At 39.5% G+C, this 25,025-nt stretch overlaps 1 protein-coding gene across 2 annotated transcripts in view; it reads left to right on the forward strand.

Annotated features, from left to right (window-relative positions):
* Positions 1-25,025, forward strand: part of LOC131466762 (collagen alpha-1(XI) chain-like) — a 90,164-nt gene that overhangs the window by 35,740 nt on the left and 29,399 nt on the right. For both annotated transcript variants that reach the window (XM_058640328.1, XM_058640235.1), the window contains 29 exons: positions 1,168-1,224; positions 1,628-1,681; positions 1,826-1,879; positions 2,236-2,289; positions 2,399-2,452; positions 3,150-3,203; positions 3,307-3,351; positions 3,975-4,028; positions 4,119-4,163; positions 5,515-5,568; positions 6,562-6,606; positions 6,869-6,922; positions 7,027-7,071; positions 7,530-7,583; positions 7,673-7,717; positions 8,606-8,659; positions 8,749-8,856; positions 9,824-9,877; positions 13,344-13,397; positions 14,761-14,805; positions 15,505-15,558; positions 15,792-15,836; positions 16,022-16,075; positions 16,221-16,274; positions 16,748-16,801; positions 17,038-17,145; positions 17,499-17,588; positions 21,487-21,540; positions 24,869-24,976. In XM_058640328.1, coding sequence (XP_058496311.1) covers positions 1,168-1,224; positions 1,628-1,681; positions 1,826-1,879; positions 2,236-2,289; positions 2,399-2,452; positions 3,150-3,203; positions 3,307-3,351; positions 3,975-4,028; positions 4,119-4,163; positions 5,515-5,568; positions 6,562-6,606; positions 6,869-6,922; positions 7,027-7,071; positions 7,530-7,583; positions 7,673-7,717; positions 8,606-8,659; positions 8,749-8,856; positions 9,824-9,877; positions 13,344-13,397; positions 14,761-14,805; positions 15,505-15,558; positions 15,792-15,836; positions 16,022-16,075; positions 16,221-16,274; positions 16,748-16,801; positions 17,038-17,145; positions 17,499-17,588; positions 21,487-21,540; positions 24,869-24,976 — 1,704 coding nt within the window. The remainder of the gene's footprint in view (positions 1-1,167; positions 1,225-1,627; positions 1,682-1,825; positions 1,880-2,235; positions 2,290-2,398; positions 2,453-3,149; positions 3,204-3,306; positions 3,352-3,974; positions 4,029-4,118; positions 4,164-5,514; positions 5,569-6,561; positions 6,607-6,868; positions 6,923-7,026; positions 7,072-7,529; positions 7,584-7,672; positions 7,718-8,605; positions 8,660-8,748; positions 8,857-9,823; positions 9,878-13,343; positions 13,398-14,760; positions 14,806-15,504; positions 15,559-15,791; positions 15,837-16,021; positions 16,076-16,220; positions 16,275-16,747; positions 16,802-17,037; positions 17,146-17,498; positions 17,589-21,486; positions 21,541-24,868; positions 24,977-25,025) is intronic.

Below are 25,025 nucleotides of genomic sequence, written 5' to 3' on the forward strand. Positions count from 1 at the left end.
TTGTCCTTTATGGCAAAGCTTTGACACGAGGAAGAAATAGAGATGAGAGTCTTTAGTCTTTGTATCCTGCTAATGTACAGAAATGCAAGTGTTCTGCATTGGTTCCCAAACACTGTCAGGACTCACAGATGGATCACGGGAGACAGATTTTGCAGAATTTGCCCAATTTCCCCGTTTATGTTTTAAATAACATGCTTTAAGTAAAGTTTTAATGAAATTACCAATTCAAAAATGATATAAATATTATATTTATTATTATATATATTATATTAAATATTATTTAATATAAATTCAATTATAAAATTTGCTCTCTTCAGAATTGATAGTGTGGCTTGGGTCACGGTAGTTTTCCATCTTTAAAAAGTGGGTCACCATATAGAAAGTTAGGGGAATCACCTGTGTACTATCTGTGTTGGTGAGTTGGGACTTAGTGTAGTGTAAATTGCGGAATTGTCTTCATTCCAGACAACTTCTGGCAGCGGCAAACTGTGGTTAACCATAAACAAGAACAAAGGCCTCTGAGACTTTGAACGAGAAACAAAAGTAAAGGACAAGGCCACACATCCTCTGTGGTCACAAGCAAGGTCTAAAAATATAGACAAACTGCCTTTAAAGAAAGAGGCTTTACACACACACACACATATATATATGTGTGTATATATATATATATTTATATACATATATATGTATGTATGTATGTATGTATGTATATATGTATATATATATTTATATACATATATACATATATGTATGTATGTATATATATATATATTTATATACATGTATATATGTATATATATATATATGTATATATATATATATATCTCTATATGTCGTGCATGACTAACTGAACAGATGCTTTGAGTGTACAAACCAAAACAAACTACTAATATACAGACCTGGATGTAGTGTACTTTTCCTTCTTTTATTGGAGGTGTTTGAGGAGGAGATCCCGTTTTATGGATTCCAAAACAGAAGCCACTTGGATGAGAATTGAAATGTCTTCAAGAAAAAAAACCTCCAAAAGTCCAGTTGCTCCTGACTCAATGTGTTTTGGATAAATATGACCTGGACGAATTAGACTCTACACAGACACAGACATGTTTTATGGATCCATGAGTTGTTTACTGACCTGTGTTTTATGACTTGTTTCTGCCTGATCCACAGCTGGCCATGAGAGGTCCTCCAGGGCCAGCAGGCATGACGGGAAGATCTGGTCCTTTGGTGAGTTTCATTTATTATTTTTTTTGCGCAAATACCCACCCATCAATTTCTTAACACACACATGTATCTCACACACTTTAATAAGCGACTGATACAGTGATTTTTATTATTATTATTTGATTCCACATACTTCATGATGATTACATAGAAATAAACACAAAAACTTCAACAAGCACTCTCACAAACGGTCTTGTAGAATGATAATAGCTAAGTTCTTCTTCTTGTTTTGTCTTAATAGTGTTAAACTAATCTTGTAAATCTTAGACAGTGAGTGATTTTGCGTAAATGCTCCAGAAGGTTGTTGTATTTGCCTGGGTTTACATGAGGCTCTTCTCCAATCTTGATTCTATTGTTTTTTAAGCCAGATGTCTTCACTCACTAAATCTGCGTCTGTCTTTGATAGGGAGTTCCTGGTGCTCCTGGACTTAAAGGTGACAGTGGTGTGTCTGGACCACAGGTAAGAAGAACTGTTCCATAGAAGATATAGAAACTACATCATTTCTGTTTTGATGAATAGTTATGGTGTTATACTGGCTGTTCAGTAAATGTATTTGTTTTCACCTTTAGTCAGTTAAACTGTTTTTGCATTTATACTTGGTAGGGACCCAGAGGTCTTCAAGGTGGGACGGGGCCTGTAGGAAAGCCAGGAAAGAGGGTAAGAAGACTTTAATCTTGTTGTTTTATTCCATTGGTTTTTAAAAAAGAAAGGATATGTTTAAATCTGCATATTTCTCAAACTCTAAGGTTCAAGGCTACCATGCCCAATGAGAGAAGCCTGTCTAGTTTTAAACATGGCCGTATTTCAAAAACAGTCAGCTGCACTCAATATTCCTCCCTGTGTGTTGTGTAAATTCATAAAGTCATGTTTATTTAACAATGAACCAGTCAGAGAAATGATACAATCTTCCTCCTTTGTTTGTTCTGCATGACCTTTCAAGACAATTGAATATTTTCTAATGTCATTACAATGTCGCCTGACATGATGATGATGATGATTTGTTTGTCCTCCAGGGTCGTAATGGCGCCGATGGGGCTCGAGGTTTGCCAGGAGAGTCCGGAGGAAAGGTAGAGTATGCATTGGGTTTTCAAAGAAAGAAATCTTTTTCTTGTGATTCACAGTGTTTGGAAAACACAACACGTGTCATGTTAAGAGTTTTTCTGTCCTTTTTTCAAGGGTGACCGGGGTTTCGACGGCCTCCCTGGTCTTCCTGGAGAGAAGGGGCACAGAGTAAGTAAGAACATTTTGGGAAACCATAAGGTCAGAGGGCAAAACATCAAACACTGTCTCCAGAAATAAAGTTCCACAGTCTGTAGTCCCAAACCCTTGTTGATCACAGTCATCGCTGCCCTGCTACACTGTACTTATTGCAGCAGTTCAAAGGCCACCTCCCACTCATCTCATGTACTCTGTGGTGTTGATAGACATGAATTCTGAAGGGATTGACCCCTGTATGGCACTTGACCCAGTTACATGAGGTGGGACTGACTTCAGAACCACTTGGGTTGCCTTTAAGCAGGCCTCCAGGCGAATGGGAAGTGCTGAGTTTGGTGTTTGTGGAATTTGGGCCTGTGTAAAGATCCATAAAAAGACAGGACTGAGATCAGAGAGGGGTATTTCTAGAGAGGCTTTCATGCCTTATCCTATACTGAGTAATTACAGGGCCACCGGAGATAGACCAGTGCTTATAGAGCACCATGAATAGTTGAAACCATATATAGGTCCATGCCAATTCTGGTGTCTATACTTACTGTAGATTAAAGACAGTTTGTTTCCCACTTGCTCTCTTTTAAGCAGCGTTTGTGTAACTTAACACATATACAGTGTATTTTCATATAGTCAGTATTAGGAATCCTTTTCTGTTGTAGCTTCAGGGACTGAGACAGTCTTAGTTGAACATCCTTTTCCTGTGATCTTTTGTCTCCAGGGAGAACATGGTCCTACAGGTTCTCCAGGGTCTCCAGGAGAAGATGGTCCAAGAGTAAGTGGTATCTCATTGACCATACTACTTCACCTTGTTCTCAAAACTCTTTAGAATTCCTCTGCATTGCTTAATAAACTGCTGTTTCTCGTCGTATCCAAAGGGTGAAGATGGCCAGGTTGGACAGAGAGGTGTGGCTGGAGAGGGTGTAAGTACATGCATGCCCTTGATAAAGCAGTAATAAGGGAAAAATATAACTCCTTCCGTTGGCTACCACAGGCTTGCCAATTATTTTAATAGCGAGCCGCGCCCTCCTCTCTTCTCGCAGCAGGATCAACATTCCTGTCTGCAAGGACCATCGCGCTCAGAACCTCGACCTTGCCAATTCAGAATGTCTCTGAATAATAGATCAGAAAATAGACCGGGGAAATGTGTTGGTCTGTCGGTGCCCATGAGAAACTGCCATATCGTGCCTCGTTCAGTGTAAATGGAGCAGAGTTGCATGAACGGTTTTCTCCCCGTCAGAAACAAAACAACCTTGTGCTTTAAATGAAACCGTTGAACCTCTTTCATCACACAGAGTCCATTAGAAACAAACGGCCACTGCCAGTCAGTTGATTTCGACTGCATGACTTAAGCTTGAGAATAATAAACCGTTCTGTTGCTCATTACCTGAATTGTACTTGTAGTTACCACTTGTGATCTCATGAGGTCAGTATTTTACACAGTCAGCTCGATCATTGAAAGCATGTGCAGTGCATCTTATGAACACACAAATGATTGGACTTATTTACATGATGATCTTTAACTTATCACTGCCTTGATGTGCAGGGTCCTCGAGGTTTGCTTGGCCCCAGAGGGTCTGCAGGTACTCCAGGACAGCGTGTAAGTATCACGTCCTCCTCTTACCACATTTCATTTGTTTTCTGGTTGAATGAGATGGACTTTCATAGTCAACTTCTGCTTTTTCTATAGGGTCTTACTGGACTTGATGGACAAGCTGGTCCTAAAGGAAACATGGTGAGAAATGTTCATGTTGTGATAAATATTTGGACATTGGAAAGTAGAGCGTCAACTCCTGATGTATCACCACTTGTGAACAGGACAGGAGCTTCAGTAAAAGGCTTTGTGCTCATTGTCCACACACTCACACACTCAGCTCCCCGGTGGGTCCCAGTGGGATGTTTTGAATGAGATAAACAGATCATTGGTCATGACAGTTGGACAAGGCCACACATTGTCTGTGGACATTGAGTCACTCAGTCGCAGAGCCACTGATCCAAAGGAAAAAAAACAGCTGTTTGCTGTTGAAAGAACACACAACAATAGAGATGTGGTGTGCTTCTCATTCATTTCTGCAAAATAGATATTGGTCTGGGCCTTTACTAAAAAATCAAAGCAAACAGTTTTAAATATGAAATTCATTTGTGTCTTTGATTTTTTTAATTATCCTTTATGGTTTCTCTTTAATGTCCCAATGAAGGAACCTAAATATCTCTAAATGCAGGGTTTGTATTTAGTGTTTGTTGTTACAGCTGGAGCAGACTCACGTCTGTTGGTGACTCACTGAATCTCTGCAGTTCCGGTTCGCTCTCAGATGGCTCTGCATCATGCAGAGGAAGTGTTTCATCACCAGTCTGCACCAGCAAATCACATTTCTTCTCACTACACACACTTTTTTGTGTTGCCTTTTCTTGACACACACATTACATGAAAGCCAATTCAAAGCAGCCAGACGAGGTCACCCAGAGTTTGCTCTCAACTCAGTGCCGTAGTTTTCATGTGAAGTGCATTTACAGTTGCTTTCACATGAAGACAAATCTGGAGCAAAAGACCATGCAGTGAGGTTTATCTGCTTCACTATACATTGCTATCTCTCTGTGTAGGTTCATTTTGTTTTCTCAGCCGAATCACTTGCAAGTCTCTGACTTCATATTGAAAATTTCAGTGAAAAGCCACCAAACACAATGAGCTGCAGACCTTTATCTGCTTGGTCTGACAGGGAATGTTGAAGTAACAGGCCACGTCTGGCCATGAAACGTCTTTTTAGTCAATTCTAAAATGCTGAGCCCCTAAAAAATGGACAATAATGTATAAAAAATGTTTAGAATTTCTCAAATGTTAATTGTTTTGCTCAAACACTTTTCACACAGTTTCAAATTGACTGTGTTGGTGCACAGAGGCAAAATGACACAGTGTGTGTCTTTGTCCAAATGGCCCTAACTGGATAATTGTATCTAGTATTTTGGCAGTATTGGTTTTTTTTGGGGTTTTGTAAAATTATTTAGTATTTGAGAAGAAATGAAGGGATTTAGTTGCAGCAAATTCAAAAGATTAACTGAATTCCCTGCTTTTCTTTTTTTGAATGCAGGGTCCACAAGGAGAGTCAGGGCCTCCAGGGCAGCAGGGTTTGCCTGGTCCACATGTAAGCTCCTCTTCTTTCCTGTCTTTTTGTGTCTCTTTGTCCTTTAAACCACATTTTAGCACTCTGTCTCCCACGCTCTCTCTGTCTCTCTTATCTTTATTTGTTTAATGTCTTCTGTCCTGTTTCACCTTTTATGCTTCACCTGTTTATGCTTCTCTTTGCTCTAATCTGTTCTGCAACTGGGAGAAATCAGGTGATCACTCGCACTCCTGTTTTTGTAATCAGATTTGTCTCTGTGTCTCTCTCTCTCGCTGTCTCTCCCTCTTCTGTCTGGCCATCCTTCATTGCTTCAATTGTCACCAATTGTGAGATGTTTTGAAAAAAAAACAAAACACAAAGAAACATCCTAATTCAATTCCAAAATGTTTGAGAAGATGTATTACGCTCATTCAACAGCACTGTACCTTATTACATTTACCAGTTGGTGGCACAAGTGAAAAATATTCCATTTTGGAGTCATGTTTAATAAAAAGCAGCACACCCAGTATTGTAGCCAGCGTTTAGTGACCATTGCCAGGTTTTCAGTCCTGCAGCCTGGACGGGGCAGCATAATTCCCCTGGAAAGTATTAGTAGGAACCTGTGCTGATGCAGGTTGAATAAATAACTTGTTCCTTGTAGTTGTACCTGCCCTGAGGTAGATTGATGTCTTCCTGTGATGGCATTGAACCTTTGGAAGAATAACACAGCTCTTTCACGTCTTTCTTTTATATATACTATATAGTGTGACTTTAAAATTAACTGTAAAAAATAATGAACCTCCCTTTGCACAGCTGAGGGCAGCATGGTGAAGCCAACCAACAAAAACAACACAGGCTCTTAGAAGAAAGAGTATAAAAAAACAGTATAAAATATGTAAAGTAGAAATACTTCACACAGACGTTTCCCAAACTGACAAAAGCCATGTTCTCCTGCACATTCCATTCTAAATATCATGGAAACCATGTTGTGAAAATGTCTGGTCTAATAATGAACATCTTTCCATCTTCTTTCAGGGTCTCGTTGGTCCTCAAGGTCCAATCGGGCCTCCTGGAGAAAAAGTAAGCACAGAAGGAAACTCACCACAAGTCTGCTGTAGCGATAAGTGAACGTTTGAGTCCAGACCACATAAGTGATTCTGCAGATTCATGTCTGCCTGAGCTATAGGCCCTGTGCTGGCTCCTCTCCACGCTGTTATTGATAAAACACACACACATGAGTCGTTTAGTAGTTCTGAGGGTATTTATTCATATTGTATCTGTCTGTCTGTCTGTCTGTCTGTCTGTCTGTCTGTCTGTCGTCCTTGTTTTTCTCTCTCCATAGGGACCTCAAGGTAAACAGGGTTTGGCTGGTCTTTCTGGTGCTGACGGTCCTCCTGTAAGTCCCCTCTGACTCCATTTTTTTATTTTGTACTATCTATTTCAGACAAAAACAAACACATCTGACAACCTGTTGATAATTGACCTCTCGGAATTCTCTAGGGTCACCCCGGAAAAGAGGGTCCTGCAGGCGAGAAAGGTGCCGTTGTAAGTATTGTACAACAATAAAATACTGTATGTATTTATAGTTACCTGAAGCTAAGGCTGATTTTATGAATAGTTACACTCAGACTTCAGAGTGTGTCTACGAGGCCAAGTCCAATATAGACACACAATTTAGATAATATCAGGTTAAATTTTATGGTCTGTATTTAGTCTGAGATTTTAACACACAGGTAGTAAACAGACATGCAGATCATAAATGTGTTCAGATACATGATGCAAATAAATTATGTATTTCCTATAAAGTAATGCGCATTAGTTTTTACTTCTTTTTTCTTTAAATATATGCAACTGTAACCCATGTATGTGTGTGTTTATTATTAAAATGTATTGGACATAATGGAAAAGTCATCAAAGAACATTGTCTAATACAGCAGAGACAAGTTACATAAAGATTGATCCTCCTTTGGCCGATCACATGACTGTCTTTTTCTGACTCTTAGGGTCATACTGGTCCTATGGGCTCCATCGGCTACCCTGGGCCCCGTGGTGTGAAAGTAGGCTCTATCTTAGTCATCCCACCATGATAAATTCATGTTTGAAGTTTGCCTCGACTGCCTTTTTTACGCTATCCTTCTGTCTCCAGGGTGCTGAGGGCATCAGAGGCCTCAAAGGTGGCAAAGGAGAAAAGGTAAACCACCTCTCCACTCTCCTCTTTGTCAGATCTCATTTCTTTTTAAATGGATTCATCAGAGTTTCTCTTCGAAAGAAGCTTCCTCTGAATCCAGCAAGTGGAAAAAAACTCTTAAAGGCCCATCAGGCTGGCAGTTAAGTCGTCATGCCACTGAGCTGTAATTGAGTGTGGAACATTAAACTAGAATGAGGCAGTTTGTCGAGCAGTTTCAGCAGAGATTGATCTGTTGGCATTGTTTTCCTGGATCGCTGTGGTTGAACGTAGCCTGCTGCTACCACAGCTTTCCCACTCACTGTTCATGGAATTCAAGTTTTGCAGAAATGATCCTTAAATCCCTGTATGCCATTAAAAAGCGTCCTCAACTTCCATTCACCTGGCTTCATAATCTGTCCTAAACTGTGGGGAAATCATTTTCAAAATCCAAGACTTCAAGTTCTAACCTTTGCATTTACGTTTTATTGCATCGCGATTTATTGTCTTAGTGGGTTTATGTACAGAAATATGGCAGCAAAAAGTAATAATTTACACCTATAATATAAAAGGTTTGTAGATAATGAAACACAGCACTGCAAACTGCATTCTCAAACTCAACCACCAGATGTCAGTAGAATAACGCACCGAACCTGATGAAACATGACAAGACCTTTATATCAATGCTTCGCTCAGAAGACCACGAGATGTCAGCATTGATCTGACTAAAGAGCATTTATATCTGCTGTCATTACAATAGCTTTAATCACATTTGTTTTGTCACCTGTGAATAATAAATCCATTTTTAACATTTCTTTTTTTACATATATGTTGTGTCACATTTGATTTATTAGTAAAATATGTAAGTTACATATTTACATTACTGGACACACTGAACAACTGTTTCATCTTCAGGGAGAAGACGGATTCCCCGGCTTCAAAGGAGACATGGGTATCAAGGGTGACAAGGTGAATTATCATCTGTAAATAAGAAAAAAAGAAAAAAGAAAAGTTACATAGGGAATGGCTTTGGTTACATTTGATGTCTTTGCATCTAGGGTGAGGTTGGTGTACTCGGACCCAGGGGGGAGGACGGTCCAGAGGGCCCCAAGGGCAAATCAGGACCCAATGGAGAATCTGGCCCCCTTGGATCAGCTGGAGAAAAGGTAAAAAAGTCGTACATGCAAAGTTTGTATTGTAAAGTCATGCCATCATTTATTATTATTATTATTTTATTATGTGTTTAACGTGCTTAAATACAATTATAAGTCCTCAGAAAAGCACACATACATATGAGTTGTTAAAACAATATGAGGACCATTAAAAACAGGTCAGAGTTGTTCTCTCATTTTAAGAGGGATCTAATAAGAGATGTATAAAAATGACATTAACTTTAATGACATATGTCTGTGATGAACAGGTTGAAGTTTGTTTTTTCACCTTCCTCTTAATCTTTATCTTTGATTGGCTCACACTGACATTTCTCCAGTAGAACATCTCACTGTGTAGCGCTGCAGTAATTATGCACTTCAAAAAAAATGAAAGGTTACATGAGTGTTGGTCACATAAGATTATTAATAGACTCACACTATTAGACGTGTTGTTTGTGGATCAAACTGTAAACACAGAAACTGTGATGCTGAAAGATGATTAAAAACCACGTAAACATGAAATAAGAGGCATGCATTATTATCTGCAGCTGTGAAATGTATTAGCAAGTCATTTCAGCCAAACTGAACTCAATAGTTTGGCTAATCCCACCTGATGCATATGCAAATGTCACAGGATATTACACATTAATATCAGTAAACTCCACCTTTAGCTTGACTTATTTCAAAGTGATGCAGTAGTGAAGTAAAAAAACACGAATCCCAGCAGCAGATGTGGATTTGTATATAAATGATGGGACTCAGCGTTTGGTTTAATCACACCCACGACAGTTACGTCACATTCTGTGTCATTCTTAATGACCGCACAACGTCCCTAACATACCGTGAAGAATTCTACATGCGTGATGTGATGTTCATAAACGTGGTATTAGAAAAAAACAGGAAATAAAAGTTTATATGCTTCTGTGAACTTTACTGTGGTCTCTAGTGACACTGTGTTTTTTGGCTTTGTTTCTCTTTGTAGGGAAAACTCGGAGTCCCAGGTTTGCCTGGCTATCCTGGAAGACAAGGCCCCAAGGTGTGTGTGTGTGTGCTGTGTGCGTGTGTGTGCTGTGTGCGTGTGTGTGCGTGTGTGAGATAAACTTAACTCCATGGCTCAATGTGGAAAACATTATTTTTGTGCCTGCTATTATACATCAGTGTCAGCAGCTATGTTTACATGTTTACATCTAAAATGAAATGATCCACTCAGTGTGTGTGTGTGTGTGTGTACACATTATGGCGTGGGTCAAATGATCGATTTGGTGATATATTGTCGTCCTTCCTCGTGCGATACGGTAACCGACACAAATATCAATATTTTAATGAACAAATGAAGGCACTTCCTGCCAGTTTCACTCGCCAGGCGTCACTACTTCATGTCTCCTCACGGTGGCGCTGTTAAAATGAGGAGTAGAGGGAGTTTAGAGCGGGATAACGGCGGAGAAAGATGCTCCATCCACGTTCAGCACATGGTCTTTATGCACTTGGTTCTCTATGAATAAATAGAGAAATCCTGCACTGTCTGACTGTTTTCTTCAGTGAGACAGATATCGTGTCTCACTGAAGCAGAAGAAGAAGCTTCACTTCCGCTGCACGTGTCTGCTCGTCCCCTCGCTGTCCACTACCCGTCTTTCATATCTGTCCATTATTCTTTTTTTGGAATGAAAACAACATTTACGTGGATCAGACACATGAAAGCGTCAAACCAGGATCAGCTGTTTATATACACACTGATCTGATACCAGCCCTCTCGTTTCTGAATGTCAGAGTATCGGCATGTTTACAGTACATGACATATTTTTATTCTGATCAGACTTTTCTTATGATTACTTGTGTCCATGTAAACATAGCTCGTGTCTTGGTCAAGGACAGTTCAGCATAAGGGGAGATAGTGTGCAGTCAGTGATGTAGCCGTTGAAGGACAATGTGCAGACTGCCATTCAATGGCGGCTTATGTCTGTGTCCATAGTCACACTGCATGTGCATTTGTACTGTTTTACTGTATCGATTGTCTTATAAAAGCCTGACTAATCAGTATTCACTCATACCACACTTTGCTTCCTCATGCTGTTTTGAAAAGTTGCTGATTCATGCAAATACGAACCTCAGCAGACACCCACTGCTGTATGTCTACCTGCATGCTCACCTGCTGGAGTTACCACTATCTTCCCAGTTCAACCGTAGCTCTGACTAGGGTTTTCAAAATTGGACAATTTTGCACAATAATAAACTGGGCAATTTCCAAAATTGAAGGTTGGGAACTTAAATATAGCTGCTAAATAATATATTCTATAATATATTATAATGTAATCTTGGCTAAAACATTCAGTTGAATATCAATGCTATTCCACAATCACAGGCACAAAGCACACTACTTACTGTGCATTCCTCCATCACATGACATCACATGACATCACAGACGATTTGGAGAAACCTGAACTAATGAAGCTACACTGCACACTCAGGACTACGCAAAGTCAATCTGCTCATGACAAAACAAAATGTTTATATTTGTGTGTGTCACAGTTAATTCCCACTGAAAACTTCCAATTTGCTATATTTCCAAGAAAGTTCCCAATATTGCGCCCCTTTGCAGCCCTCGTGCTGTCCCCATCATGAACTGCCACTTCCTGTCAGCTGCTGTCAGCGTTGACAGCTTGACACTGATATGATGGGTCAGACACACCTGCTCTCCCAGTGTCCATGAAGGCATCTCTTGCTCTGTCTGTTCACGTCAGCCGTATCAGAGCTGAGCACAGATTCATGATCAGAAAGAATAGAGAGATGAGACCGTTTCCATCCGTGTGTTGATTAATCGCTGCACATTTCCATTTACTCTGGAATACAAATGTTCACAAGTGAAATCAGTGTGTGTGTGAATGTGTCGTCAAAGCAAAGATAAGAAAAACACAAACTTAGCCATTAAAAAAACTTTCAACAAAGACTGCCCACAAAGCTTCCCAGTGGAGCTCGGGATTCTTTTAAGACTCTGTGTGCTTCAAAAAGTAGAGAGACGGAGACAAAGAGACAGAGAAGGAAAATAAAAGCATTCTGGCTTTGACATTGTGCAGACGCTGTCATAGTTTTCTCTTTCTTTTTCCCCCCAAAAAAGACATTTCCAGCAAAACAAAGTCTGTTTTCAGGGAACAAATCGTCTCACTCTGTCTTCACAGTTTTTGTTCCTTAAATAGATTCATATTTTTTAAGCAATCAGCTGCATATGAAAATTTTTTTGCAAAGCCTGTGACAAAATGTGACTTTGTCCTCATAAGCAGGTTCAGGGTCAAAGTCCTGGCATGGTTTGCAGCCGTTATCCTCCTCCATCAGCTTATGCATGGATCCCTCCAGTGGCTGCTGCACCCCATCAACCTCTGTTAACAGCTTTCCCACGCCGTTAATTCCTGATGCCATTTGCAATAGCTTGAGTACACTGTCTTATCTCTGTGGCACAAGTCAGGCTTGTCCGGTGCTGGCTTTCCGTTCAGTTTAGCATAACTGTGAAAAACAAACCACACCCATGGTTCTCAAACTGTGGTGCGTGTACCAACAATGGTACGCAAATTTCCTCTAGTCGTATTTGGAGGGAAATTGGAAATAATGTTGTACTGTATGTACGGGGGTATGTGATCACAGTGGAGCTGAGGGATTTTGACCGGAGTGCAAAGAAAATGAAAAAAATATAGAATAAATGAAATAATAATAATAATAAGAGTGACCTTATCTCTCGTTCCATCTTAATCTAATTTGGCTACACCAGTGTCTGTGAGGAAGAAGAGGATGATGAGAGCGCAAATGATCGTATTGGGAATAAATCCACTGTATTTTAATATTGGTGATAATGGAGTAACTTTGAGAGCTTGGTATAAAACGTTTGAGAACCACTGAATGACACGGCAGAGATACCCGTTTTGACGCTGTTTCCTCAGAGGCAGCCAAGTCACCTCTCACCGTAGTGGCATAGACAGTATACATATGAAGATGAAGACGTGCACTGCATCGTATCAACAACCAGACTAACTCAACACAAAGAGATGTTTAACTTAAATGACGAGGCTGAGTATAAACAGGATTTATCTTTCTAATGTTGTATTAAGTAAGGCTGTGTGGGTCAGGTTTTATCCCTCCAGCAGTGATTACACTCCTTTGTATTTGCTTGGCACCATCACTACTATTAGAGCGCACACCCTGTGAAAAATTGCTGATGGGTATCAAAGGAGAGCAGCTCTTTCCCCTTCCTTTGTCTACATTTGCTCCTCTACCTATTTTTAAAAACGTCCTGTTTACCTTTAACAACCTAGCAGCATTTCCAGTGTGCAGGGTTTGTAAGAAGAATTTAAAGTAGGTGCTCATTTATTTAATTTAAATGATTTAATTTAGTTTTCATTTGTTGGTAAAGCACACAAGGGAGTTTTTGTGTAAGTGTTACTGGAGATGTGTTACAGCAAGTATCTTTTATTTATGCTTTTATTCTTATTGCTTTCTCTCACTCACTTTTCTCGCAGGGCTCCAACGGCTTCCCTGGATTCCCTGGGGCAAATGGCGAGAAAGGAGCGAGGGTGAGCCAAAAAAAAATCCATCATTCTCTCTCGCCTGTAAAAGACATTCAACCACCGACAGCTATCGTCTTTAGCAAAGGGAAGGTGCAGACAGTGGAAAATAGTTAAAAAACATCACGGTCAATAAGTTGAAGGAGGTTTTAAAAGCACACAGTGTAACTAAGACTTTGCTGCTTCAAATCCAACTCAAGACTCAGGGGCAAAAATACAGTAAAGTATTGATTGAAGACATGTTTCGTGTTATTTATTTCTTTATTTGAATGATTGTAGTGCCACAGAACCCGTGGAGTGTCAGACTTGAGCAGCCAGCTTACTCAGATGATTCAGATGCCAAATCTGATGTAGAAAATCAGCTGTGACGAAGCGCCACAAAGCAAGCAGACACTTGATGTTGTGCATTGTCAGAATCCATATTCGACATCTGTGAGCAACATTATGATGCTAGAACAGTCTCTCTGGAGGAAGACACAGATAAATAAAGTGTCATCAGTGTGCGGCTGCACCAATTTAGCGTAAATAAATACATTTTATTTGTAATTACTATGTAAATGCTATGTTATGTTAGACTATGTGGTAGGTATACATTTAAAATATGAATTACTAAGCTCAGTAAATGTGCTGCAAGCCAGTTTAAATAAGGAGTGACTAAAACCTGATTTAGGTCTGGAAGTGGTGCGACTGTGTGCAGGCCAGACATGGACTTCCACAGATTTGATTACCTCACATTGTAGTTTCAAAAAGGGAAAGAAAGAAAAAGTGTCACCACAAACTTGGAAGTACACAGTTGTCCGTTAACTATCACCTTATGTTGAACCATCAGCACTCGCCCAAATTGGAACTAAAGAACCAAGCTGTGGAGCGTTTTTAACATGACTTTTTCACTTGGAGTGGTGTAATCAGGACTCAGGTCTAGTCGAGGGTGGACTGACCGCTATATTCAGCTCTGTGAAAGTTACCTCAGAGTGGGTCCAGTTGAGGATTGTTCCAGATTAAGTGATGAGAGGGAGGGTTGTAGAATGCTGGGAGGGTTATTACTGACAAGACAAGCTCGCCTCCGCTCTCAGACAGACATTGAGCGGCAGGCTCCCCTGGCTCCATCGTGCTTGAGCTGACAGGTAGCTCAACCTGTCAAGTGCCTGTGTGTAACCACTTAGCCAAGCACTTTGATTATTTATTTTTGTCCAAAGACACACACTTGGTGCTTTTCGTCTCTGATTGGTTTAGCATTTGTCTTTGTCCCACTCTTGGGTGTATTTGGTATGAAAGAATTGTTTTTAGCTCCAAATACTCACAAGAGACAAATATATACCTGTACAGACTCATGATTTTCTCTCAAATGACAGCTTTTTGTTTTCTTTCTCAGGGAATCGCTGGCAAAGCTGGGCCGAGAGGGCAACGCGGCCCAACGGTAGGTAATTCAATGTCTGCCCAGGCTGAGTCAACCACATGAATTATTTATTTTGTTTAAATGAAAATACTATCCTTTTTGTAGTTATGTATTGCTTTATTTTCTTTTTCTTTTGAGGGACATACACATTAGTAGGAAATTGTGGACATGCTGCTATACTTTATACTTTTGTTTATTTTTTTAGACTTTCAAACGTAGAACAAATTGCATAAATGTACCTGATCATAATTACCACTTTTTCATGTACAATACCAATACTGATATAACAAACTAGAGTAACTACTGATACCAATATCAGTCCGTTTCAAGCTATTTCAGATACATGATTCTCCAAGTTTATAACAAATATTCTTCTCCCACAGAGAACTAAACTAAACAATTTGTTGTTTTGCGTTTTACATGTTTAGCTCAACGACATCTGACCCAATGATTTTGACCAGTATCGGACCGATACCAAAACTATCATACTGGCTGATCCCTGATCACAATTAATTATGATAAAGTTAGTTATTGTGCTTAAATGCAAAACTCCTACCTTGTGTGTATTCATGTATAGCTTTATTTTATTTTTATTTTTTTGGCACTGGGTAGGAAATTTGTGGACGCATGGAGGCAACTAGATATTGATTACTTGTGCATCAAGCTGCTTTATTTTATAAAATAATAATAACTGTGTTGCTTGTTGCTTGTTGTTTTTAGGGTCCACGTGGTGGGCGTGGTGCAAGAGGACCAACAGGGAAACCAGGTGCAAAGGTGAGAACAGGGGACATTTTGCAAATGAGTTCTTGTTTATTAAGAATTATTCTCGGCTAAATATCCTTGGTTCGAAAAAAACATGCACAGTAAAAATCACACATTCTGGATAATGGAACTTAATGGATAAGTAGTCATTTCCTAAAATTATAATTCACATTTCATTTACATGTTGTGTTTTTACAGTTTTGACAGATTTGTCTCTGTGCTCTTTTGCTTTTCTTTTTCAACAGGGAACCTCGGGCAATGATGGACCTCCCGGCCCACCAGGCGAGAGGGTTGGTATCCATTTTGTATTTGATCAGTGTCTCTCAAATATTGAGGTTTCATGCATGTTTTACTCAAAGTGGAGTCATGGTACTTTTCACATCAAAATCAAAGGTTACATAAGCCCTGTGCTCCAATTAGTTTCACCCCTCCAATTTCTCAAATCCAATAAAAGTGTGTTTCTTTATCATACAAGGGCCCTCAAGGACCACAGGGACCTGTCGGCTTCCCTGGACCCAAAGGACCCAATGTAAGTATTAGCTGCTGTCAATGTGTTTATAAATTAGCACCATCTCCATCCACAGGCCATGTTGACATTTTTCATAGAAGCTTATCAAATATTAATAGTCTTATGTGTTGATTTTTATGAGCTGTCTTTCCTTTCTCATCTCTAGGGCCCAGCAGGAAAAGATGGCTTGCCCGGACATCCTGGGCAGCGGGGAGAGACTGTGAGTAGATAGTTTCATCCCTGAATGCGTTGTCATGCCATTTCATCCTGATCATCATGCATTTGTAAACACTCACTCCCGGCTCAGAAAGGTTATATATACTGTATATAAATAAAAAAAACAAAAAACAGCATGGAAGAAGAGACGTGAAATGGCATACTAAATGTGTTTGTGCACTGAAAGTGAAGTGGAAACAACAGAGACAATGGAATATGATATATAACCACACACTGGTGCACTGTCATATTTTATTGGTCACAGAAGTTATTGTTTATGTGTTTGCTGGACTTCTCTGCTGGTTGATTAGTTATAGATTCCATATCAGTTGATACAGTAGACATTGTATCTAATGTCTTATCATTTTCAGTTTCATGTTTGTGTACGGTCAGATCCTTTACGTCCCTCTTCTTGCTAAGAAGCTCAAATATTACAGTATTTAGATTAAATCATCAATATCTGCTTTCCTCCTTCAGGGATTCCAAGGAAAGACGGGACCTCCAGGACCTGGAGGGGTTGTTGGACCACAGGTAAATAAACAGCACACTTCACTTCTTTGGTGAGATCTACTTTGTCACTCATGTTGTGTTTCTTCTTGGATAGAAAGTGATGTTATACCTGTAACCACTGCTGAATCCTACCCATAAAATGATGTGGGGGCAAAGAGCTGCCACTGCCTCAGTACCACGTCTCCTGTACCACACAGGTGAAGACACACAGTATTTATAGTACATTGACCTTAACTTCTCTTTGTTGTGCTTCACAGGGCCCAACTGGTGAGACGGGCCCCAGTGGAGAGCGAGGACACCCAGGTTCTCCTGGGCCACCTGGAGAGCAAGGTTTACCTGGAGCTGCTGGAAAAGAGGGTGGAAAGGTGAGCATTTACATTATTACACCTGGTGTTTCTGCAGTGGAAATTACTCTTGAGCTTTTTTTTGTTATTCTGCCACTTCTTATTGCAAAATAAATTGTAACAAAGAATGGAAATGAAAAACAACATTCGAATTAATATAAAGTTCTTAAGAAGTTAGATCAGTGTCGGTTTTTAATGAATTATTTATTGTCATCGTCATTTGAAAGGAACAGTGTGTAGGATTTAGGGTCATTTAGTCATTAAAAACATATCGATAAATATTTTATTGATTAACAAGTTCCCTTAAATTGTAAACATTGGCCTTTTAGCATGTTCATAGACTTAACTCTCTTGACTTTTGTCTCCCTCTATAGGGTGATCCAGGTCCTCAAGGTCATGGTGGCAAGCCTGGACCTTCTGGCCTTAAGGGTTTCCAAGGGGCAAGAGGTCTTCCAGGGGCCATGGTAACACACCCACAACCCACACATCAACACTCTCACACAAACACTCACATGGGCACATACGAGTGTGTCATCAAACACATTGTGCGCCCACATCCGGTCGAATTTAGCTTCAAAGTCCAATTAGTGTTCTAACAACCTGCTGTTAAACCAAATGTCAGGCTTGGCAGTGAAACCTAACTAGAAGACTCCGACCAGCCTTCCACAGAAGAGTCTGATCCAGACACAATATTAACATACTCTGTCATTATTTATCCCTGCAAAGTTGGTTTTAGTCTTTTTTACACGTTTTTAATGTAACGGTACATTTTACTCAAGGGTCAAGCCCTGTGTTGTTTTCTAAGGAGGAATCAGTCAAACCCATCTGGTTCTGACTGAAACCCACACACCCCTCCCTGCTCAGAAACTCAAGATAATTCTGCAGGAGCAAGTGTGGGTGAGAAAAAGTTCAAGGAGAGAAAGGAACGGGAATGGCTGTCAGAAACCAGCAATGGTTAAAGCTGATTTCACGGCTGACCATTAAGTGAACACACAGCACAGCCCCGTCATATTACCACTGCTGTGTTTGTCCTCCTGTGTGCCAGGAATGGCTTTTTCTTTGTGACACATATGTGCACATGCTGCACAAGCAAGCATGCAATGCACAGCCTTTTTTTTTTTTTTGCTTCAGGTGCTGTACAGATACTCACAGTTTGTTTTTCCTCTCACACACAGTCTGGTTCCCATGACTTTAGAGGACACTACATTGACTTATATTATTTTCCTGGAGACTTAAGGCTCATTCATACTCTTACAATACAATTCTGACCAGAGTGTGTAGTAAAAGAAACAAATATAGCTTAATAGCATAATAGCTGTCTTTGCTCAGTCACTGTATTTTAACGCTGGTGGTGTGATGGTGTAACTGTACGTCACAATGTACAGTGACGCATGAAACGGAGCAATACCACAGGAAATCCTGCAGGCAGTATAGGGTCAATAGTTCAATAAGTCACGGAAATGCTGAAGAAGGGTATATACAGACAATTAGAACGTTTTTAGGTGCGTCTCTGTGAGATGGCGTGGAATAAAATCCATCTATATGATGTTATTAGGGCGACTTTCAGTGGTCTTACATTCCACTGCCGTCTAATTCCTGCCTGATGCACAGAGGCATGTAGGGTAGTGATGGAGATCATGTTTGGGATGGATGTATATATAGATCTTTAAGCTAAGTGTAATCATAAATACTACTAATACTACTATGTCCTCACCTATGGTTCCCCTAAGAGAAGACAAGTCCCCATAATGTGTAAAGACATTTGGGTCCCCACAACATCAGTAATACCTGGAACACATACACACTCACACGTACTCTCTTACTATCTCTTTGTCTTGAAGAAATGCTCTGTGACATCATACAGACCAATAAATAACTTGTTTTGTGTGTCCAGCTAAGAATAGATCCTTCCAGACTGCTAATGCACTGTGGCAAAATTGTGGAACAGCCAGGGAGGTGGAGCGGCTGCTTGGCAGCTCCCGCACCCTCTGGCTCTGTTGCAGCCTGTAAATCAGTTATTATAATGGAAGCATTTACTGCCTTGCAGCAAACTGTGTTTTCCATATGCAGTCCCAGCCTCCCGGTGCTATGATTCAGCAGCACCGGCCATTCAAGGGCAGAGACCTGGAGGAGGTGACAGGGGTCCAGAGATAGATGGACTATACCTGAAGCTGTGGTCCAATACTCACTCTTTTTCATGTCCCATTTAAGCCCATTGATTTGATTCTTTTGCATCAAAGATTCTCTCCTGACATTAAACCCCCCAAAAAACTCATCTCTATTTCTCATTCTTGCATATTTACAAGTTTTTCCCCTGTGGAAAAAAAAAAAATCTTGTCATGGCCTTAAAGTGGGTTAGATGCAATTCTAAACCTCTGCCTTATTTAGGATTCACAGACTCATGAAAATGCTAATCATCCTCAGCTCTTTCTCCTCTTTTCACAAATCTCTCCTGTTGTCTGTTTTTCTACTTACTGTCTGCGAAACAAATGGCAAATGTTAATAGAGGAATAATCACGCACACAAGTTTGAAGGGGAAACTAAGTCTAATGGCAAAGATAAGTGTTCTGCACACACTCACTCGTCGATATATGAGAATTATAATTTGTTGTGTGCAGTGTTGGAAAGTGAGGAGGGAATAATAATAACGTCAGATAAAACTTGCTCCAGATTGCCAGCTCTTGGTTTGCAAAGTGCTAATAATGAGTCACTCCAAAGTTCTTATTCTAAATTACGAGGGATATCAGTAGTGTAATGCATCGCAATGTGACAGGAAATGTTCCCTAGGTACTGTATGTCAAGTAGGAATATCATATACACTGAAAGTGTCCATGGTGCTAAAGGGGGAAGGGGATCCCCAGTGATATAAATACACATTATAAATACACTAAGAGTGAAAAAGTGAAAAAGAGTATGACAAATATTATGTTCATTTCACACACACACACACACATCCAATATGGGTCCATTGTGCATCTGTATTTTAAATATGAGCCAGTTTGCGGCTCCAAAATCTTGCTTTTTTTTATTGATTATTTCTTACAGAGACAGTGATTGAACCTCAACTGATGAGTCAATGAAACATTTCGTACAAGAACGCAAATATTTGTGGTTCTCAATCTTCCAAATGCAGATGAAATGCCATTGTTTGCATTAACTTTACTTGCACAGTTGCAGGAACATTGTCTGTGAATTGGCTGATTTTCTGCATGAATATCCAGGACTCAATATCAAGTTATAATAGGAATTGAACCATGAACATCTTTACCTTGTAAACACAGCACAGGTGGCTGAAGCTAAAATATAATTATAGATATGCATGTAAGCTATTGTCATAAAGTGAGCAATATTGTTATTATTATAATAATAATGATAATACATTAGATTATATAATAAATAATAATACATAACATCACATTCATCACATTTAGTGCTCACGCGGCATAGACCTTTATAGATCACATCTTTACAAAATGTGTTTGATTATGTGTTGTTGAGTCAAAGTTATGACTTATTCTATATCTCATTTGGAAAAATAAATAAATAGTGATACTTGTGCAGAAATCACAAAATTCCTTCTAATTTTTGTTCATAAAAAAAAGAGCCAAGCAAAATATTTCCAAATTTCACAAATTCAATTTGTTTTTAAAAAAAAGTTGTAGTACTTTTTGCTCAGGTCTGTTTATATAGTTGGTAAAAGTGTCACCCGCCCTTACTGAAGAGTTGTTTTTTTCATATTTGAGATTAGAGGGGTTAAAGTCTCTGAGATTTCTGCCACCAATCGAGAAAAAGAAGGTGATTTCATTTGTGATGCTCACTAAGTTGAAATATTACATTAAAAATCATTTTTACAGCAGCATCTGTTTCCAGACAGAGCAAATTGTTATATCTGGATAATCTCAAAGACCTTACTGTGAACAATTACTTTGGTAGAAAGCAGCTGCTGTAAAATCTGCGTCGTTGGATATTTAAAATGTAATTTGTGTGATGGAGAATCACACGGAGCTGGAAGGATTTTGGTCGTGGCATTAAGACGGCAGGAGAGAGACGAGACCTGGACAAATAACCACCTAAACCATCTGTAGAGATGAAAGTCAAAAGTTCACAAGTTCAAAATGCCTTAATCAGGCTTTTTAGGAGAGATTTAACCTTTTTAGTATTGTACATAATGGCCACTGTTACGTATAAACATACATATACCTTTCTGGACACACACACACACACTCACACACACACACAGAGAGAGGTAGAGTCGTAACATTTTAAGGTCCATTTGACAGCTGTAATTACTGCTCTTTGAATGGCATTGAGCGGTGGCCAGCGGTGATTGAGTTCTAACCCTCTCCTGTCCTCTGCTTTCAGGGTCCAGCTGGCTTAAAGGGAGGAGAAGGCCCTCAGGGTCCCCCTGGCCCCAACGTAAGTAGCCTGTTGCTATGGTTACCACATCTCTCCTACCACAGAAATTGCAGTGGAAAAAAAGTGACTTTTGTAGATTTTTTGGGGAGAGTGTTGTCACTGCATTATGTTGTACTATCACATCCACTCAGTGTAGATGCTGAGTGAAAATCACATGTCTTTTTTTACTTTGTCATATTCGGTTAACATCATCGCTTTTACTAATAGTTTTTCATTACAATAGTAGTTTGGATCGTGTGTTACTTCTAATAATAATAAAAACTAATTATTATAATAACAATAATAATAACATCATATAGTAGACACATTCAATTTCCTGGAGGGACCTTCCCAAAAGGATTAATACATTTTATATCTAATCCAATCTAATCCATACTAATATAATCTAAACTAATATAATATAATCTAATCTAATCAATTATTGCACATGATCTTTTGTTGTTGTCGTGTTTGTTCCAGTATTATAGCTGCTCATTCTCAGCTGCTCAGGATAGAAGATGAACATTTTGAGTTTTGAAATTGACAAAGTTATTAAAAATGAGCCTCATGAATCCACAGGAATCAACAGCTCAGAGATAGTTTTGTTTTTCGCCTAAATGAGCAAACACTTTATCGTTTTTAGCCCAGATATTAGTCTATGTTTTTCTTTTTCCCCGCTTACTTTTAATTGTATATATATATATATATATGTATATATATATATATATATATATACATGTATATATATATATAGGAACTCCAGAGGCGTAAATGGAGGTAGAAGGATGTCTGCTAAGTTTAAAGAAACGTTTCACTCAATGAATCATTAGGATTGTTGCATCATCTGCTTCAGTGATTCTTCCTTAATCAGACTAATGAAGATCCAGTTTAGATGCTTTACCTGCGCTCATATACTGTACTTTGTCACATCCTACATATTACATAGTTTAGGCCCCTGAAAAGCAGTAGGAGTAGCAGTGTAATCCATAAATAAGTGGGACTCTTTGTCTCTGAGCCCAACCCTGGGAGCTCTGGCAAGGAATCTGTATAGAAAGCTGACTGACAGGCAGCTTTGAACTGTCTGACATTTTGTTCAAGCGTTAAACGCAGGCTCCAGATAATTGCTCCTGCTCACCGGCGACAGAGCAACACCAGATTAGATGACAGCGGATATGCAGAGCACGGATGAAAGGATGATGAAAGTGAGAGACGGGGCTTTCTCCGAGAGAGCAAAACCGCTTTCCAAATGCAAAATGAGATCGTTTTCTTAAATTGGCTTGAAAGTGAGCCATTGGCTGAAAATGTTATGGACTGTTTTGGTAGTGTTTGAAAAACTACTTTAAGAAAAAAGAAGATGTGTACAGTGCCCACGCACTCAAGAGATCTGATATTTTCCTCCATCGATTTACTGCCAGAAACTGAGCTGCTGTGGGAAAGTGTGTGTGTGTGAGTGAGTGAGACAAAACAAGAAAGAAAGAACAGAGCATAAAAGATGATTATGACAAGTTGAATTATGTGTGTTGGCATGTTTTTATGTTTCACTTTTGATCTTTGGCCACAGAATCACAAAATATGGGTGAAATGAGAAGTAGGGAAATATTCAAATCGAATCTGCAGTTACACGAGACAAAGAGACAAAGAGACAAAGAGATCTGCTGAGCTGTGCGCTTCAAATCTGTGCTGTGAGGACATTTTAGCTTTGGCAAGTTCTCGTGGAGAGAGACTTTTTAGGGGTAATGATGATGTTTAGGGTTATGATGATAAACGTCACAGATGTGTTGGATAAGATTAAGGTAAAGGCTCCAGGGATTACATTTAGATCAGTCAGACAAAGGTGTGTGTGTGTCTGTGTGTGTGTGTCTGTGTGTGTCTGTGGGCAGGTTGGCAGCTCGGCATGACAGTTAGGAGCTGAGTGTGTGTGTGTGTGTGTGTGTGTGTGTGTGTGTGTGTGTGTGTGTGTGTGTGTGTCACCAGCAGTGTCTGAAATGAGCTGGTGTGTGAGTGCCAGGTGGCAGCTCACATCAGCAGCTGAGTCTGTGTGTAGTGTGTACACATGCATGCGATTCATTCCACAGCAGCCACCAGTGGACACACTTCATTATGACCTCCTGATCAACCATGTAGTCCAATATGTGATTGTTAGTCACTTAACCACTGATGGACGGTGACGCCCACCTGGGCAGAGTGAAGAGTGAAGAGAGAAGTAATAAAACAACAACTTCCACAGTGCCCTGTAACCACGTCCTTGTAGTTCTCATATGGGCAACATATACAGGTTAGGGTTTGGGTTAGGGTTAGGCAAACCAGTTGTATCCGTCTTCTATTATGGAATCCTCACAGGAAAGGAAACAACATCAGTGAGGTTACAGTCATCTATGTTGCATATAAATATGGTTTTAATGATTATTATTTCTTGAAAACCTTTGTATTCATGACTTTTCACTTGCTTCATTTGTGTCACTGTGTCCCACTGGAACACATGTTGCCCACCCCTGTTCTAGTTAGATGAGACTGATGAGCACAGTGAATCTGAACAAACGAAAGGTCATCATCCCATTTGTCATCAGGCACAGTTTACAGTCGTTCTATTAACAGCGATCAAATCAGAAAATAATCCAATAAAAAGACAATTTTACTCAATTTAAATATTGATATTTGTTCTTCTTACAAAGCAGAGTCTAACTTATAGCCTTCAGTTAACCCAAACAGTGGGAAGCAGTGTGGAATCAACCTTAACTTATAATGAGAACTGGACCTAGAATATAGAGAGAATACTGTTTATTGCTTAATATGCTTGTTAGCTGTTGTCATAAACAGTGAGATCTATAACATTGCAGTTTATATTATAATAATAATAATAATAATAATAATACACTAGGTTATATTTATCACAGTTTTAAATGTCTAAGATTTTATGTAAAATTATATAGTATAGTGTTTAGTTTTTACTTAGAACACTTTAAAATTCTGTGAAATATAATTCATATAATATTGTGTTATGATTTTGAGCTCATAATCACATAACCAGCCCCCTCCATGGCCCCAGGTCACAAAATGAGCACATTTAATCTAACCTTAAATAAATAATGTCCTTAAAATAGTTGTAGTTCAAAAAAAAGTATAACATGTATTTAAAAAAAAGAAAGAAAGAAAGCAGTGATGCTAACTCATGTAAGTATATGTAAGTCACTTCATGTAATGGTATACTGTAGTTTCTGGAGAAGGTGTCTCTTTTTAAATGAATTCAAAGTCTTCCTGTGGATTCCTTCAGTTCCTGCAGGAAATTGACTTGTTGTTAGTCACCACACTCTGCAGCAGTGAGTGATGGGCCTTTTTTCTTTGGTGACAGGGTTCTCCTGGAGAGAGAGGTGCTGCCGGCCCTGGTGGTCCCATTGGTCTGACAGGGCGCAACGGTCCCCAAGGACCCCCGGGCCCTGCCGGGGAAAAGGGAGCTCCTGTGAGTATTTCTGTCCAACTCTCATTCAGTCAAACCCTTCATCATGTGA

The sequence above is a fragment of the Solea solea genome, chromosome 1 (assembly GCF_958295425.1).
Source record: "Solea solea chromosome 1, fSolSol10.1, whole genome shotgun sequence".
Lineage (NCBI taxonomy): Eukaryota > Metazoa > Chordata > Actinopteri > Pleuronectiformes > Soleidae > Solea > Solea solea.